Here is an 18212-nt window from a genome sequence, read left to right as displayed (position 1 = left end):
TCAAAAGGCAGCAGATTTGAGGGTGTCCGAGTAGGGTCGGGGGCCTCAGAGCTTGTGGAACAGGCAGTTGCTGGGTCAGGATCAGGGATTGGCACAATAGGCAGTGATGGAGTTTGTGGAGCAAGGGGCACCAGGGAGAGTGGGGCAGGATCTGGAGAGATGGGAGGTTGTCAATTTAAGTTGGGGTCACTGGGACACAGTGTGCCAAGGCTGGTAGTGACAGCAGATGCAGACAGGCTCCAGGCAAGACAGGGGTGGCTGACAAAAGGAAGCTGGCAGTAGGGGATATTGGGAAGCAGGAGATGATGGGCACTGGGGTGACAGGCTTGGCAAGACAGAATTGTGAGGTAATGGGGTAAGTGGGATACAGGGGATATCAGATGGGTTTGGCAGGTTAAATAATAGACACACAAAGTACCAGGGTTGGCTGGATGGGGTTGGAGGGTTCTGGCGTTGGAGGTAGAGGAATGTGAAGTGACAAGACAGAGTCCATGGGTAAGTGGGCTCGTGGACCAGAAACAGTTTATTTGCATATTCATGTAACTAGTGTTACGCAAATGACAAAACACCAAAGAACAAAGTGTCATTGCACAAAAGAATAAGATGCAAGTTTACATTTTTAAAAGTTTAATTTCATAAGAATGCTAGACATTTGACACTGATGTGCTATATGTGTAAAATATATACATGTCCACACACCACAGGTTCAAACAGACATAGTATCTATGCATAGCTGATCTCTTGATGCCTCTTTTAGGTCTAATTCAACAATAGCAATTGGTATCAGTTTTTGAAGTGCTCCTGTCCACAAGCTTAAGATCAGCTGCTCATTTGACATATACCACTGGAAAGCCAATGGAGCAATTTTGGGAAAGTTAGTGCACTAATAAAAATATTAAGTTTTATTCAAGCAACTTGTGCTGTTCTTTAAAATTATTTCAAGAATTATGTTTATAAATGTCTTATTTCAGAATCTGAAACTAAGATTTGATACAACACTGTCAGACTTCTTTAAGACAACATTTTGTCTACATAACAAGAACTCAACTGACATGCAGAGTAAACACCTTCATACATCTGTCTGAGTGATTAATAAGAAATACTGTCTAATTAAGACTATGACATCAGTAAATGCATGGAAGGGAAATGCTATAGGTTTTTCCCAGTGTTTTAGTGGAAGGTGCAACTAAACTTACATTATTTAAAAAAATACCTCTACCACAAGCGTTTGCCTCATGGCTTTGGTAAGAGATACATGTACAAATCTCATAAAAACATGGATGTTTAAGAACATAAGCCCAAGTCCTCAACAAAGGTAAAGAAGTGTAGCTCTACAGACTTCAATGAAATTATGCATATTTATACCAACTGAGGATCTTAATCACAATACTTGAAAAGATAATAAAATACACTGGGTAAAGCAAGTGGGATTAGATTTCCTAGCCTCTGCTCTTGATTTCCTAGCCTCTGCTCTTCTTTAAGATAACCTGTGAAAGAAAGTATACTCATCATTACTTATATGCCCATTCAGAGTCAAACAAAATCCGTTATATTGAAATTCATATCGGAGAACATACTTTAGACAAAATGGAACTTTAAAAGCAAAACTTTCTAAAACAAATGTTTTCTAGAGGCCACCCAGAAGTCTCAATTGTTCTTCAACATTCTCACCACATTCCTTAATGCTCTCATCCCATTATATCTAGACAGCACAAGAAGTTATAAAATGTGATTGTATTGCTGTTGTGGCTTGATTTTTGTTCGTAATGCTTCACATTGAGCTTTTTTAAAAAAATTATGCAAAAGGCACCAAGAGTGCTGGATGGACATTTTTTGGTTTAGAGTTTAAAATTGAGAAATTAACTTCTCAGCCCTATTGGGACTATTTCGATGTTAACATTATTAAAACAAGATAATTTCTTCTTTTTCCATCTTTTCATTTAAAAAATAGAAAAGAACAGATTTAAATAATGTTAAAATTGCACAGATTGCAAATGCACAAGATTCTAACTGCAATATTTAACATGGCACACAACAAACCTCCTATATTTTGTATTAAATATATCCAGATAAAATTTTACAGGAAATATAGGACTAGAAGATTTAGTAAGCATGGGATACATGGCCTCCAATCTAGTAAAGTCAAATGGCATAATTTTCCATTTTATCCAGCCCTATTCAAGTAGAAGCAAAGATGACTCAGCAACTAAAAGAAACTGTTTTTGATGCGGCCTAGCCCATCCAAGTATTTCTCTCCCACACTCCATGCAGTGCTTCTCTTGCCTAAATAAAACAGGGCAGAGTCCCGGGAAACAAAAGTGGAGGTCTAGGACTGAAAGGAGATGCCCTCTGCTGATATTTGTGTGAAACAGCAAGAAGCAGTTTAAGAATACCTACTTCTGAAGCACTCTCAGACCACCTTCACATCTTGGGCTCAAGATGTTATTCCTCACCTCTCCCAGTGGCAACAGACCTACATGTATTGTTGTAGTTAAGATCAACAGAGCTACTCAACTTACAGCTCCTTTGGTACAGTAGCATTTTCCACAAACACCCCTCCAATATGGAACAGGATCCCATTGCTGGTCACAAAGAGTCCAGATTTTCATTGCTCCCCACAATGAGAAACTGAAGGGCAGGGAAATTATCTTCATTTTGGAAGAAGATTTTTAAATTTGAGGTTATGAGAAGAGATGGGGAGTATGTTGATGTGCTGGCAGTTTTTTTGATGTTATTGTAGTAGATTTTATAGCACTGTGATTTGTTATTGCAGTGCCCAGAGGACTAAGGGCTTTTTTTAATGTTTTGTTTATAAATAAAAAACATGGCAAATATAGCATTTCTCTAGGAATATTTACTGTTGTGAATTCTGGCTTTTTTAAATGGTAACAAAAGTGTGAATACAGTTGCATAAATATTGAGTGTTTAAACAAAAAAAAGGGAGAAAAATTTCAACTTACTACCTTTGCTGCTGCTATAGTATGTTCAGATTTAATTGTTTTACTCTTGTTCTTGAAAGCATTGGCCCTGGCTTCTTCTGCTAATCGCTGGAGAAACAGCAAGAAGTTCAAATGCACCTTTGAAGTACAAAACATCAATACAGTCAAGTAGGTGTCCAATAATATGCTTATAAACAGTTAATTATATATACTGATTTAGCAAATACTTTCTTTTTAAAAAGCTTCAATTATTTATCTCAAAGGATGCAGCAAAACATCTGAATTACTATGAAGGGGTTTCTGCAAAACCCTTTAATTCAGCTACAGTTTGATTTTTCTAGCTCTGAACATTTATTGCTTTGAAAGTTTCCAGCACACACATCTTCCATTTACTCAAACTTTAAAAAAACCCAAAACACACTGTACTTTAAAAAAATAAAGGTGTGCACACAAACACACAACAGGCATAACATTTGCTCCTAAATAATATATTTTAGTATTTCTCAAATCTTTCATTAAAAAAAACTGTCCATGATTAGGAGTTCTATTTGTACATTCAAACCGTATACTCAGTTTGGCAGTATCTAAAAAACACCTCTTGGATTTTCTTAATTTTTTATGAATTATCCTAGAACAGTGGCTCCCAACCTTTTCAAGCATATGGATCCCTTTCCAATCTGTTACAATTTTACAGACCCAGAGGTGGCCAGCACGCCCCTTGGCCCACACTGCTTCCTCAGCTCCCACCCCCTCCACGGAGGATATGGAGAGAGGGCTCTTACGGCCAAAGGCAGCTTCTGCCCTGGCACTCTGCCCGTGGCCACGCACAGAACCCTGAAGAAAAAAAAAAAAAAGTAAGATTCAGACCCACCACAGGACTGGGAGGAGGGAGAGAGCTGGAGCATAAACGGCAGTGCAGCTGGCAACAGGAAGATGCATGGTGCCTCCTGGGGTATCAAGATCCCATCCCAAGGGCAGGAGGCAGCGTGCATGCAGCTGGTTGCAAACAGCAAACCCCAAGGAAAAGTCAGCTGACGGGCAGTCCCAGTCCCACGGTGGGCTTGATCCTCACTTTTCCTTTCCTCAGCTTTCCATGGACCCCCCTACAGTACCATCACAGGTCCGCGAACCCCAGGTTGGGAACCACTGCCCTAGAGCCCTCTCATTTTGTGCCGAATATTTACTTAAGCTATTTTCAGAGACAGATTTTCTTTATCAGACCATTCTTTAGTAGTTGGGGGAGGGAAGGGGGGAAGCAGCAATTAGTGACCATCTGGCCCACAGACACTGTGAGGAACCCCAGGCAGGCTTCCCACGTGACTCGCCCCATGCTGCTCAGAAATGCAGCTGCAGGGTGGTTTTTCTTTAAAAACTGAGTCCAGAGGGGAGGGGCGAAAGCTTTAGGAGCTGCTCCTACCCCCAGCACAATCCCACTGGCCAGTTTCTCCAAAGCACATGGCTGCAGCCTGTGTGGAGGCAGGGAGGCTGATTCAGGAACAGCTACTGGCTGGTAAGTCTCCTGGCCAGATCCTGCCTCTGGCACCCCACTCCCTCGCTTGCCCAACCCTCTGCCCCCCACTCCTGTCCCCTACTCCACATACTCAAATCCTTGGTCCCCTTCCTGTACCCATATCCCCTCCCAGATCCAGTATCCCAATCCTCTGCCCCAGATCACAGTCCCCTCTTGCCCTAGCTCACCAACCCAAATCCCATCATCCCCTCCTGTACCCCAATTCCCTGCCCTAGGTCGCCATCCAACCCCCTCCACCGCAGTCCAGTGCCCCAGATCATAACTGCCTCCTTCACCCCAAGCTCCCTTCTGCACCCAATCTCCAATCCCAGAACCTGCACCTCCGCCATTAATAACATGCAAGCATGCAGCCCTTGACTACTTTCCAAATTCTTACAGTGGCACCCTATCAAAAATTATTGCCCAGCCCAAGTTAACTCTTCCCTGCCATCACCAAATATAGTCCACAAACTAGTTTGGGAAATTCTTCCCCAGTAGTCCAAGATTCTCATTTCCAGCCCTGCAGTGCAAAGCAGCAGCAATTATCTCCTGCGTCAAATGAACTGATCCCTCACACCCTGTCAATATTGCAGATGGCATTGCTCTGATCAATAATGCTCCGTCAACACTCAACTCTCAGGCTACAGCTACACTAGACAGCTTACCATGGCACAGCTTGACTAACATCTGAGCCACTAAACTCTCAAAAGTAGCTGCTCTAACGTGAAAGAAAAGAGCTTTAAGATTTAATTCAGGCCCACCAATGACAGGCAAGGGATGTAGGGGAGAAGGGAACAGTTGGCCCAGCGCTCAATGATTTAAAAGGGCCTAGCGCTCCTAGCTGCTGCCGCAGCAGCAACCAGAGCTCTGGGACCTTTAAATCACCACTGGAGCCCTAGGCAGCATACAGCACTGAACATCTGCTGAGGGAGGCTAACTTCTGCCCATGCTCTGCCTCTTCTAGTGGCCCAGAGGCTACCCCCTCTTCCTCACTTTGCCCACAGAAGTCTGTCAGCCACACTGGGTTAATTACTCCAGACCCCCACATGCGAGAGAGAAGCTCTCTTCATGACATAGCACTGTCCACACCAGCACTTAGATCAGTATAATTTGTGTTGTTTATGGCATGGCTTTTTCACACACCAAGCAACAAATTATCCTAGGGATGTTAAAATTAGATTCAACTAGTTGATGGAATTTCCATTGACTATTCAATAGTCAATAAGGGTGCTTCTGCTATGAAATGTAGCAAGAGCTCGCCCGGCTGTTACTACATTTCAAAGATGGAAGTATCGCACAGCATGCCGCCTTTAAAATGTAAAAGAGTCCCAGCAGGGTCTCTTGTGCATTTCAAATATTGAAACACTGTGCGGTGCCCAGGGGCAGTGGGGGAAATCAGAGAGTCCACCGCTGGCTCCGGGCTCCATGCGGTGCTGCCGCTTTCATAGAATAATAGAACACTAGAACTGGAAGGGACCTTGAGAGATCGAGTCCAGTCCTCACGACAGGACCAAGCACCATCTAGATCAGGGGTGGCCAACTAAGACACGAAAGCCAAAATAAAGGTGGATAGAGTGCAAAGAGCCACATATTTTTTATAAGAAGATGGATATAATACACAAAATGTAGTGATAAAAACAACATTACAGAACATTTCAGACAAAAACCAATAAAAAAAGTCTCTAGTCACTTAAAAAATTCACGGCCAGTCCATAGATCTTCAGAGAACTTGACAAGAAACAAACATCAAATTTAAAAATACAGTAATATTCTCATACTTAAAAAAGCATCCCCACCATGTATTTTAAATTTAACACTACTGCTCTATTATGTCCTGTGGGCTTTTTAAAATTAAACTGAACTGAGAAGTAAATTAGCACAATTTGAAATGCGTGTTTCAATCCAGCTTGTTGATCCCTGGTATGGTTTCCTCCCCCCGCCCCCCCTTTTTCCTTTTGTAGATCATCATTTTTTTAGTTCTAAAAATTCAAGTCTGTCCCCGACTACAAATATGAGAAGTTAAAAACAATAAGAGAGAGACTCATCTCTCAGAATAATTGCTTCAGCCTGGCAAACAATAGTGTTTGAATTTTCATTAAAGAAACACAGTGCAAACAAAGTTCCATGCGGATTCTTTTTTTGCCCTGGAATTTAAATATGACATCTAGGTTGGCTGTCTTATTCTGCATCTGTGAAGAGTGAGTTTAAGGTGCTTCGGCCCCACTGATAAATGGAGTAATCTCTAACAAGCTAAATAGCTTTTAAAAGTTGAACTTAAATCATAAAATGCAAATGCTAGACAGGTGATTAAAAATTAATCTCTTGACAAATGTAGTGCCCCAGTTTGCAAAGGAAGAGAAAAGAAAAGGAGAAACTAAACTACGCATTGCTGTTAAACTGTACTATTCGCCAGAGGTTTAATCCCCCCCCCCCAAATTTACTCACAAGTGCCCCAATTAACTTAAATGAGCTACTAAGGATATTAACGAGATTATCTGGCTAATCACATAGTCAATACAATTTGGAGCCACCCACACTGCTGCTCTGCATTTTAAATGTAGTAAGAGCCACTGAGCTTTTACTACATTTAAAATGCAGAGGTGCAAGCAATCAATCAGCACGAGCAAGGAATGCTCAGTCCTGGCTCACGCTGAGCCCAGCAGCCCCTGTTCGAGAAAGCAAGGGCTAGCCATGGATAGGGACTGCTCAGGCACCAGCCCCGGTCTGTGGCCAGCCCTGGCTACCGCAAACAGGGGCTACTTTGTGGCAACAGTCCCTGTTCATGGGGGGCACAGTTCCCTTCTGGGACCTCTGCAGACAGGAGCCGCTTCCCAGCAGTGTCCCCTATCTCCCCCCACCATCCCGCTGCCTCTTATGGAGGCAGTGAGGGGGCACAGGCGGTACCACTGAGACGGTGTTGGGGGGGGGAGAACAGGCTTTTAAGATGGCTCCCCCAGCACCAGCTCCTGTCCCCCTTCCCCCCAACTTGCTGCCTCAGAGGCAGCAAGGGGGGGGGGGGCGCACAGAAAGCACAGGACAAGCAGGGACTGAGTTCCTGCTCACCCCATGCTCCCTGTGACACTTGTGCTTTTGAAATGTACAAGAGTCCCGGGGGGGGGGGGGGGCTCTTGTACATTTCAAAAGCAGAAGTGCCAGCAGTGGGAACCAGCACCAGTGGGGAAGCAGTCCCTGCTTGTGCTGTTTTCCTGTGGTGCCTCTGCTTCCCCTGCTACCCAAAGAGACAGTGCTTTGGGGGGGGGGGGGAGGGGGGACGGCTTAAAGCCAGTTCCCTCCAGTACTAGCTCCAGCTCCTCCCCACTTTGCTGCCTCTCTGAGGGTATGTCTATACTAGCTCCCTAGTTTGAACTAGGGAGGCTAATGTAAGCATTCAAAGCTGCAAATCAAGCCTGGAATTTAAATATCCCGCGCTTGATTTGCATCTTCCCAGCTGGTCACCACTTTTTGAAATTTACAAGTCCGGACTAACTGCCTGCGTCTACACGTGGCAGGGACCCAGTAGTCCGAAATAAAGCCCTAGTTCAAACTACCTGTTAAACCTCATTCCAGGAGCAACAGCAGGTAGTTCGAACTAGGGCTTTATTTCAAACTACCGGGTCCCTGCCGCGTGTAGTTAGTCCAGACTTGTAAATTTCAAAAATGGCGACCGGACGGGAAGATGCAAATCAAGCGTGGGATATTTAAATCCCAGGCTTGATTTGCAACTTCGAATGCCTACATTAGCCTTAGTTCGAACTAGGGGGCTAGTGTAGACATACCCTGATAAAGGCAGCAAGGGGAGGTAGAAAGAGGAGAAGGGGTGAAGTCACTAGTCCAATGGCTACTCAACTATCCAATAAGCAAATGTTTATTGGATAGCCAACTAGTCACTAACATCCCCATGAGCTACTTGAATAAACCCACTCTCGTAATCTTAATAGAGACCAATTTAAGACTGTTATACACTGCCCTTGATCTCCATATGTAATTTTTCCCTGACAGCAATAGAAACTCCATCATGGATCAAGGGTAGACATGGGTCTAAATTTTCAGCTGTAAACTTATATGTATTTGAGATACAGGTTCGACCTCCCTGGCCATGAACCCCTGGGATCTGACCGATCCCAGATGAGGGATTTTGCTGGACCAGTGGAGGTCATTTTTGGACCCCTGCCACTAGCCTCCCTGGCCCAGCTGGCTCCCCACCTCCTGCTGGCTCCACTGCCCTGTGGACCCCATTGGGCAGCCTTCACTGCCGGGGCTCTCCCTGGGCAGCCATGAGCACACCACACACCAGGGCCCACTGTGGGCAGCCACATGCACGTGCTGCCCACCCTCCTGGGCAGCCACACGGCAGGTCTCCCAAACCCACTAGGCAGCACCACTGGCACACGTTACTGTCCCGCCGTTAGCTTCCTGCAAGCAGCCTACTGCCCTGCAAGCCCTGCAGGGATCCTTGCTGTTGGTCCTCTCCTGGGACTCTCTGGTCCTGCAACATCCATAGCCGATCAGAGAATCACAGTTATGAGTATTTCAACATGTATTATATGTTCCACAGAATATATCTGTTCTGCAAAGCACTTAGAATAAAATCTCTGCCATAAGAAATAAGTGACTTAGATGGTCAATGGAATTTCAAACACTAAATGGTCTAAGACTCTAATGGTTGAATTTTAAATAGAGTAAATGAAATCTGTTAGGCATTTCACAAGAGAAAGAAGAAAGACTCTAATGTGGTTTACATAAAATCTACAAGATACAAAAAAAATCATTGTCAACCAGAAAGTTTAGAAAAGACCACTGGAATATGACTATTAAGTTATATTTCCTTCTTATCATGTAAGCATAAAAATATAAAAGCAATTTCTTGCTTCTCTCAATATATCTGTTTCACAGAGCTAGAAAATTATATAAACAATGAAAACACAATTCAGAGTTTATTTCCTGGAAATGCTTTAGTAATAGACATACAATACACACAGAGGATCTGCAGTTGAGAACAAGCATATTTTTAATGCTCGCTTGCCACATGGATGAAATGTTTTAATCTGCTGAACTACAGAAGTATTAATATGCAACAGATATTTCCAAATCATGCCAACTTTTACATAAATATATGCAGTATATAAAAAACAGATATTCTTGCAGGTTTGCCTGGCAAACTATCAAAGCAATTTTTAATCTGATTAAATTTTTTTAACTACTCATGCAGAGAATATTTGAAACATTCAAACAGTAGTGGCACTAAAATGCTCAGCATAAGAACCTAGATTATTGAACATATCAACATGGAGATTATATTTTTGGAAATGGTAACTACACAAACTTTCCACATTTTAAATTCTTAATCTAAAAATGAATTCATTTATCCTTTCCTGTGACAACAACAAAAGATAAAAACCTTCATTTTAAAACTACCTTTAAAGTGTTTCTTTCTCTGACCAGCTATATTGTTATTCTCTCATTTTGTTAGGAGTAAGTAGGCCAAGGTAAGTGGAAAGGGAGAGCGGGAGGGGGGGGGGGGGAAGTGATCCTCTCAACAAAGTGGCCAAGCAAGTAAGTTATTGTAAATCCACACATTCTGTCCATAGTCATCGAATCGCTGTATATTATACTAGTACGCGAGGCTCACCAAAATGCGACCTCCTGAGTTCTGATCCTCTGCACTTACAAAAATGGTTGTAAGTATAGAAGGGGCCAGAAACCCCCGACTCATGTCCTCAGCCTGCATTTACAAAGGTGCCTACCGTAAATGCAGGTTCGAGTTATGACACCCCCAACTTGCAACACTTCCTCCAGAACCGATCACAAGTCGGGGGTCTCCTGTATACCTAAAGCAAAAAAGGTGCTATTCAAAATTCTACATTATTCATTGCAACATTAACCCTAAATTAGGATTCAATACAAGTTGAACCTCCCTAATCTGGCACTTTATGATCCAACAACACCTGTGGACTGGCATGATTTTAGTTAGCCGGATGTCCACTTATCATGGGTGTGGCGAAGTTTTCCAAGGTTCCATAAAGTTTATTTATAGCCATCAGTCTTGGTTCTCAAGCTAAAAAATAGCATAGAATACTAATTTACCTCTGTGTGTCATCCCAGTAAACAGTATAAGTCTTGATAATGCTGCTAGACAATGTTGACCTCTGGTGGACCAGCAAATTCTCTGGCTTGGCACGGGTCAGGTTCCTAGGGTGCTGAACTAAAGAGGTTCAACCTGTACACTGAGTTCCCATAAATTAGAAAAATTTGTCATCATGAAGATGCCAGACTGCCATCACTCGAGTACACTCCTCCCTTTTACCCCAATGAAAATAGTACTAAAAGAATCAGTACAAGCTTCTTCTGTTGTACTGCTATCACCTAGCTGTTAAGTGAAGGATTTACCTGAAATGAAACAGTAGTGCAAGATCTATTTCTTAAGATTCAGCACCAGGATGATATCTAAGATGGTTTCTGTGATTCATACACATATTTGTGGTTCCAAAACAAAGCAGTCAAATAGGTTTTTTGTTCTCCCATTACCTCAAGTAAGGAGGCTCTCTGGGCTGCTGCCTCCACCAGCAACAGAAGGCTCCCAATCTCAGCCCTGTTGTTGGCTCCATGGCGGGCTGGGGGCTGCTCCAAGCACAAGTTAACTGGCACCACGCACATACAGGGTAATGGATTAACCACTTTCCCGTACTCATTCATAAATGTCCATCCAAGCACATCGATTGTTGGATTTTACTTGCCAATTCATAGTAAGTGTGTTAAAATATTATGTGGCTAATTGAATAGTTGATATCATTCCTATTGATTATACGAATAGTCAATAAGCTCTGCTATGCAGAGCTGCAGCAGAGGTAGCTCCAGGAGCCGGCTCTGGAGCCACCTGTACTGCTGCTCCGTGCTGGGCACTTACTACAGTTATAAGACCATAAGAACGGCCATACTGGGTCAGACCAAATGTCCACCTAGCCCAGTAACCTGTCTGCCGACAGTGGCCAATGCCAGGTGTCCCAGAGGAGTAAACCAAACAGGTAATGATCAAGTGATATCTCTCCTGCCATCCGCCTCCACCCTTTAACAAACAGAGGCTAGGGACACCATTCCTTACCCATCCTGGCTAACAGCCATTAATGGACTTAACCTCCATGAATTTATCTAGCTCTTTTTCAAACCCTATTATAGTCCTAGCCTTCACAACTGCCTTAGGTAAGGAGTTCCATGGGTTGACTATGCGCTATGGGAAGAAAAACTTCCTTTTATTTGTTTTAAACGACTGCCCATTAGTTTCATTTGGTGGCCCCTAGTTCTTATATTATGGGAACAAGTAAATAACATCTCCTTATTCACTTTCCCCACCTTATTCACTTTCTCCACACCATTCATGATTTTATATACCTCTATCATATCCCCCTTAGTCTCCTCTTTTCTAAGCTGAAAAGACTTGTCTCTTTAACCTCTCTGCATATGGGACCCATTCCAAACCCTTAATCATTTTAGTTGCCCTTTTCTAATGCCAACACCATTTCTACCCATCCTAGCTAGCAGCCATTGATGGACCTAACCTCCATGAATTTATCTGGTTCTTTCTTAAATCCTGTTAAATTCCTGGTCTTCACAACCTCCTCTGGCAAGGAGTTCCACAGGTTGATTGTGCGCTGTATGAAGAAAAATGTCCTTTTGTTTGTTTTAAACCTGCTACCTATTAATTTCATTGGATGACCCCTAGTTCTTATGTTACAGAAACAAGTAAATAACTTCCTTATACACTTTTTCCATGCCAATCATGATTTTATAGACCTCTATCATATCCCCCCTTAGTGTCCATTTTTCTAAGCTGAAAAGTCCAAGTCTTTTTAATCTCTCTTCATATGGGACCCATTCCAAACCCCTTAGTTTTGTTATCCTTTTCTGAACCTTTTCCAATGCCAATATATCTTTTTTGAGATGAGGCGACTGCATCTGTACGCAGCATTTAAGATATGGGCATACCATGGATTTATAGAAGGGCAATAAGATATTCTCCATCTTGTTTTCTATCCCTTTTCTAATGATTCCCAACATTGTTTGCTTTTTTTACTGCCGCTGCACACTGCATGGACATCTTCAGAGAAGTATTCACGATGACTCCAAGATCTTTTTCCTGATTAGTTGTAGCTAAATTAGCCCCCATCATATTATTTGTATAGTTGGGGTTATTTTTTCCAATGTGCATTACTTTACATTTTTCCACATTAAATTTCTTATGCCATTTTGTTGACCAATCACTTAGTTTGGTGAGATCTTTTTGAAATTCTTCACAGTCTGCTTTGTTCTTAACTATCTTGGACAGCTTAGTATTGTCTGCAAACTTTGCCACTTCACTGTTCATCCCTTTCTCCAGATCATTTATGAATAAGTTGAATAGGACTAGTCCTAGAACTGACCCTGGGGTAACACCACTAATTACCCATCTGCATTCTGAAAATTTACCATTTATTCCTACTCTTTGTTTCCTGTCTTTTAACCAGTTCTCAGTCCATGAAAGGATCTTCCCTCTTATCCCATGACAACTTAATTTACGTAAGAGCCTTTGGTGAGTGACCCTGTCAAAGGCTTTATGGAAATCTAAGTACACTAGACCTACTGGATCCTCTTATCCACATATTTGTTGACCCCTTCAAAGAACTCTAATAGAGTCCTGTATAGACTAACTCGGCTATCTGCTGAAGCTTCTAATAGATTAATAAGACATGATTTCCCTTTACAGAAACCATGTTGATTTTTGCCCAACAAATTATGTTCTATGTGTAACAATTTTATTCTTTACTATTGTTTCAATTAATTTCCCTGCTACTGACGTTAGACTTACTGGTCTACAATTGTTGGTATCACCTCTAGAGCCCTTTTAAAATATTGGCTTTACATTAGCTATCTTCCAGTCATTAGATACGGAAGTTGATTTAAAGGATAGGTTACAAACGACAGTTAATAGTTCCACAATTTCACATTTCTAATGCAGAGGCACAGTGATCAGTATGAGCCTTGTCCACCATGTACAGGGACTGGCACTGGATAAGCCACTGTTCACGGTGAACAGGGCTGGTCATGGAAAGGGACTATTCAGGCCATTCCTGGCTGCTGCAAACAGGGGATGGTGCCGGAGCAGCCCTGGCTGCCACAAAGAGGCTGCTTGGTGGCAACAGCCCCTATTCACAGGAAGCACAGGTCCCCATTGGCAAGGCTCGACGATAGTGGCAAAAACCACTCGCCAGCCCTGCACTGCACATGCGCGAGACCTGCATTGCGCATGCGCAAACCACCAGTGAACGGGGTGACCGGCTGAAATCTACTTGCAGGCAAGTAGATAAGCGGATTTGTTGAATCATGCTCATTGAGACCCCTGTGGGCAGGGGCTGCTTCCCAGCAGCATCGCCTACTGCCCCCAACCCACTTGTGCCTCTGATAGAGACAGCGGGGGTGGAGGGGGGGAGGAGAGAAGGGAGTAGACAGCACCCCAGAGATGGTGCTGGGGTGGAACCAGCTTTTAAGCAGGATCTCCCCAGCACCGGCTCCTGTCCCCTCACACCCTACTGCCTCTCACAGTGGTATGTGCCTCTCAAGGGAGAGGAGCCACAGAGAGCGCACAGACAGCAGGGACTGCCTAAGTCCCCGCTCACCCTGTGCTCCCTGTGGCACTTCTGCTTTTGAAATGTACAAGCGCCAGCACTGTAAACCCGGAGGGGACTCAAAACAGTCCCCTCTCGTGCTATTTCCCCACTATGCCCCTCAGGACCAGCTCCTGCTCCTCCCCCCTTTTGCTGCCTCTCTGACAGAGGCAGCAAGGTGGGAGGGAGTGACTAGTCAAGTGGCTGCTAAACTATCCAATAAGCATTTGCTTATTGGATAGCCAACTAATCACTTACATCCCCAGTTCATAGTAGTTGGTATTGCTAGAAAGGAGCAGTTGTAACCAAGAGGGATGTCACCTATGGATGATTAGACATTCCTTCTAAAACATAGGAGAAACAAATAGCTTCTGCTTACAACAGGAAGTGTGTTCAGCAACTATAAATATTTTTAACAAAGTTTTTCAAGAATGATTGTTAACTATCATGTTCTGAGCGCTGAATCTGTCACACATTGTTTTAAGCACATGACCTGAGGGCAGTTCCTTAGAACATGTAATGAGCAATGACTATTTCTACATTTTTCAGAGAGGCAGCCGTATTGGTCTGAATCTGCAAAAGCGACGAGGAGTCCTATGGTACCTTATAGACATCTGACGAAGTGGGTCTTTGCCTATGAAAGCTTATGCTCCAATAAATCTGTTCGTCTATAAGATGCCTGTTAGTCACAGGACTCGTCGTCGCTATTTCTACATGATTATTTCTATTTTAATTTGGTATATCTATATTTATCTATTCTAAATCCCAGCCTCAGGAATGCTGCCAAATTCCATGTTTAGCAGATTTTGAATTTAAATGAAACATTTTGTGATTGTAAATGTGTGATTGAATGCAGTAGTGCATTCAAACACCCTGTTTGGGAACGTAAACAAAATTCCTCTATAATGAGTAATTTGCAAACTAAACACCACTTCCAAACACAGATTTTAGTATTTTGATCTCATCCCAAACTATATAGATCCAGATACTTCTGTGCAAGAGGACAGCTTTGTGTTCTTACCACAAGCTCACATAAAGTCAGCCTGCCACCTAAGGATCTTCCTACCCTTAGCTAAACAGCTATTGTCACATTTCCTATGCTGCCATCCCATCTCTACAGTCAGTAGTAGTAGTAGTATAGCCAAAATATCAATACACTACATCCTCGGCATAGCTCTGATCACCCCCATTTTCTGAAATTCTGCAGTAGATGTCTGATTTTCTATCCCTACATCCATCTTGTATTTCCATCTGTTCTTGCTGTCGAACAGGTATAATGGAACCTAGGAAATTCTGATGCCTGGCACACTTCAAATTACTAGATGGAATGCTCGCTCACTCTCCCCTCTATTCAGGACTTGCACAATTTAAGATGCATACATTCAATAAATATCTTATTAACCAACATTCAATTAACTGACAGTCAACAAGCCCTTCAATAGCAAAACAATACTGGCATTACACACATTTATCCCAAGTCCCCTCCTTTTTCAAAATATAGCATCTATATACAGTTATAAACAGTTCAACCAACAGTTCTGCATGTTATCAGAGGTAGGCCAAATAACCATATAGTTACTAACTAATGGCTAATTCATCTATGCTGTAATACATATGGAAAACTGCAATCTAGTAAGAGCTAGGATACTGAGAGGCTGCAATTATTGCTGATTGGCTACAATTGCTTACATCCTCTTAGTGTTATCCTCTCTCCCTTAATCTGGGGTTGGTTGGTTTGAATTGTAAACTCTTCAGAAGCATTTACTCACTCTATTGTACTATAGTTGAGGAGTCTGTATCTGATGAGCCTGTATAGCAGGGGTGGGCAATAATTTTTTGCAGGGGGGGAGGGGGCACTTCAAAAATTTCTGTAGTGGCCCCAGGCCACACCAGAAGGGACAGAACCGAGATACTTCTGGGTTCCCCATCCCCAGACCATGACTGGTCTGTGGGTGGGGGAGTGCCTTTGCCCAGCCACCCTTCCTTTCCACTAGGTGCCCATGCTCCTGGCTGAGAGGATACTTCCCATACTCCCCTGCCCCCAGGCTAATCAGTGCCTGGGGGCAGAGGAGCACACAAAGTCTTCACACACTCCTCCTGCCCCCAGGCCCTGTTTGGCCTGGGAGCAGGGAAGCACATGAAGCCTCCTTCAGCCCTGCCAGGAGCGCATGCTACTTCCAAGCGCCACGTGCTCCTGGCAGGGTGGAGGAAACATCACGCGCTCCCCCCACCCCGAACTGGCCTCAGGGTAGGGGAGCAGTAGGGCCTCCATGGCCTTTTGCCCATCCCTGCTATATAAGTAACTGAAAAATAAAATAGGCTTGGCAGAATGCAATTTTCCTTTACAATTTTGATGGATAATATCAGTGTTTAAGTATTTTTTCAATTTTATCAATGTATATATTAATAATTTCAGGAATTTATTGGAATGTCAGACAATTCAATGACTCAAACACTGTAGAGTTGACCTTACCTCAGATTTATATCAGTATAACTGTTTCTCAGGGCTGTGAAAAACCCACACCCCTGAGCAACATAGTTGTACCAATCGAACCATAGTCAGAACTATGCTGGTGGTAGTGCTTCTCTAATCAACTGTGGCATGGATTAAATACTCCAACAGGAGAAGCTCTGGGATCCGCATAGGATCAGCTTCACTTAAGCACTACAGCAGTACAGCTATAGTGAATGCGGCATTTTAAGTGTGGAACTGCCCTGAGTTTCAAAAAAATTTAATTAACACCTTTAAAACACAAGTTACCACATGTGAAAATACACCAAGTATTAAATTTAATGCAATTGTTAATTAGCACTTTCCTGATTTTTTCCATCTGCAGATATTGATTTGGGCCAGAAATATTTTTAATTGGGTCGCATGGGCACAATCAAACATTTACTAGCCTAAAGATTAACAATACAATGGCCAATCTCATGTCCTTGATGATAATGTAGTATCTTTTAATGTACCCCTATTAGCTATACCTACACTGCAATGCTATTTGGGGATACCAGAGGATCCAGCAATAGCTAGCCCACAGCTTCACAGCAAGCCCGTTATTTTGGGCTCGCTATTCCAACGTCCCTGCAAACCTCATTCTGCAAGGAATAAGGGATGTTTCGGAATAGCGCTTTATTTCAAGAGCTGATACTGTGTAAACACCACCAAGGCTGTGTCTAGACTGCAGAGTTTTTTTTTTGAAAAAAAGTAGCTTTTTTTTTAAAAAACTTCACCTGCGTCTAGACTACAGCTGTGTTTTCTAAATTAAATCGAAAGAACGTGGCTTTTCTTTCGACAGCAGTACTCCTCATTTCACGAGGAAGAACGCCTTTTTTTGAAAGTGCTCTTTTGAAAAAAGGCGTTCTTGAATGCAAACAGGGCTTTTTCGAAAGAGAGCATTCAGACTGCCTGAGTGCTCTCTTTCGAAAAGGTGGTTTGCTTTTTCGAAAGTACTGCTTGCAGTCGAGACACTTTCGAAAAAGCCTCTTTCGAGAGAGGCTTGCAGTCTGGACATAGCCCCTGGGTGCTCTCTTTCAAAAAAAGCGGCTTGCTTTTTCGAAAGAAGAGGTTGCAGTCTAGACGCTCTTTCGAAAGAGGCTTGTGGTCTAGACATACCCCAAAGGAGGAAATGAGCTATTTCGAAATAGCATCGAGGTTAGATACACAATCTGCGCATCTGTTAGGAGTTGTTAGGGTGCCGTGTAGACGCACCATTGGGCCCAACCCGCAACCCCAGAACCTCGCCCCCCGCACCGAGTGGGGCAGCACAGCTCTCCCGTTCACCCCGCGTCCAGCTCAGCGAGGGGCTAGGGGCGCTGGGTGGGTGGGTGGAGGGGGGGGAATCACACCCCGTGACTTGGTCCTGCTCGTTAGCCCCTCACGGCTCGACACGCAGGAGCTAGTCCCGGCCGCTGGGCGCATCCCCCGCCCCCGCGCGCCGCTCACCAGCAGGTCGGCGTTGGCCGCCAGGCGAAGCTGGGGCTTGTGCCTCTTGATGAGGCTCCGCAAGGTGCTGCGCGGCGCCGCTCGCTTCATGCTCCCCGCCGGGGCGCCGTTCGAATCGGCCGCTCAACCGCCGCGCAGCCGCACCACGACGCTTGGCTGACGCAACCGCCCCTCCCCACAGTGAA

At 43.6% G+C, this 18212-nt stretch overlaps 1 protein-coding gene across 1 annotated transcript; it reads right to left on the bottom strand.

Moving 5' to 3' along the window:
- Positions 1-496: 496 nt before the first annotated feature.
- On the bottom strand, positions 497-18208 carry CENPW (centromere protein W). The gene is made up of 3 exons (XM_075924117.2): positions 18028-18208; positions 2964-3077; positions 497-1487 (listed from the first exon to the last, which is right to left on the bottom strand). The coding sequence occupies exons 1-3, from the start codon at positions 18115-18117 to the stop codon at positions 1461-1463; spliced, it is 231 nt and encodes a 76-aa protein (XP_075780232.1). The 5' UTR covers positions 18118-18208; the 3' UTR covers positions 497-1460.
- Positions 18209-18212: the final 4 nt, after the last annotated feature.

This window comes from Pelodiscus sinensis, chromosome 3 (assembly GCF_052426305.1).
Source record: "Pelodiscus sinensis isolate ZL-2025 chromosome 3, ASM5242630v1, whole genome shotgun sequence".
In the NCBI taxonomy this organism is placed as follows: Eukaryota; Metazoa; Chordata; order Testudines; family Trionychidae; genus Pelodiscus; species Pelodiscus sinensis.
This window is presented reverse-complemented; position numbering and strand designations above follow the sequence as displayed.

Bases quoted from the DNA above. Each gene is read 5' to 3' on its own strand.
- CENPW (XM_075924117.2), bottom strand. From the start codon at position 18,117: ATGAAGCGAGCGGCGCCGCGCAGCACCTTGCGGAGCCTCATCAAGAGG. The intron at 3,078-18,027 runs GTGAGCGGCGCG...TGTACTTCAAAG, and splicing joins CGGCCAACGCCGACCTGCTG to GTGCATTTGAACTTCTTGCT. The intron at 1,488-2,963 runs GTAGTAAGTTGA...TTTCTTTCACAG, and splicing joins ATACTATAGCAGCAGCAAAG to GTTATCTTAAAGAAGAGCAG.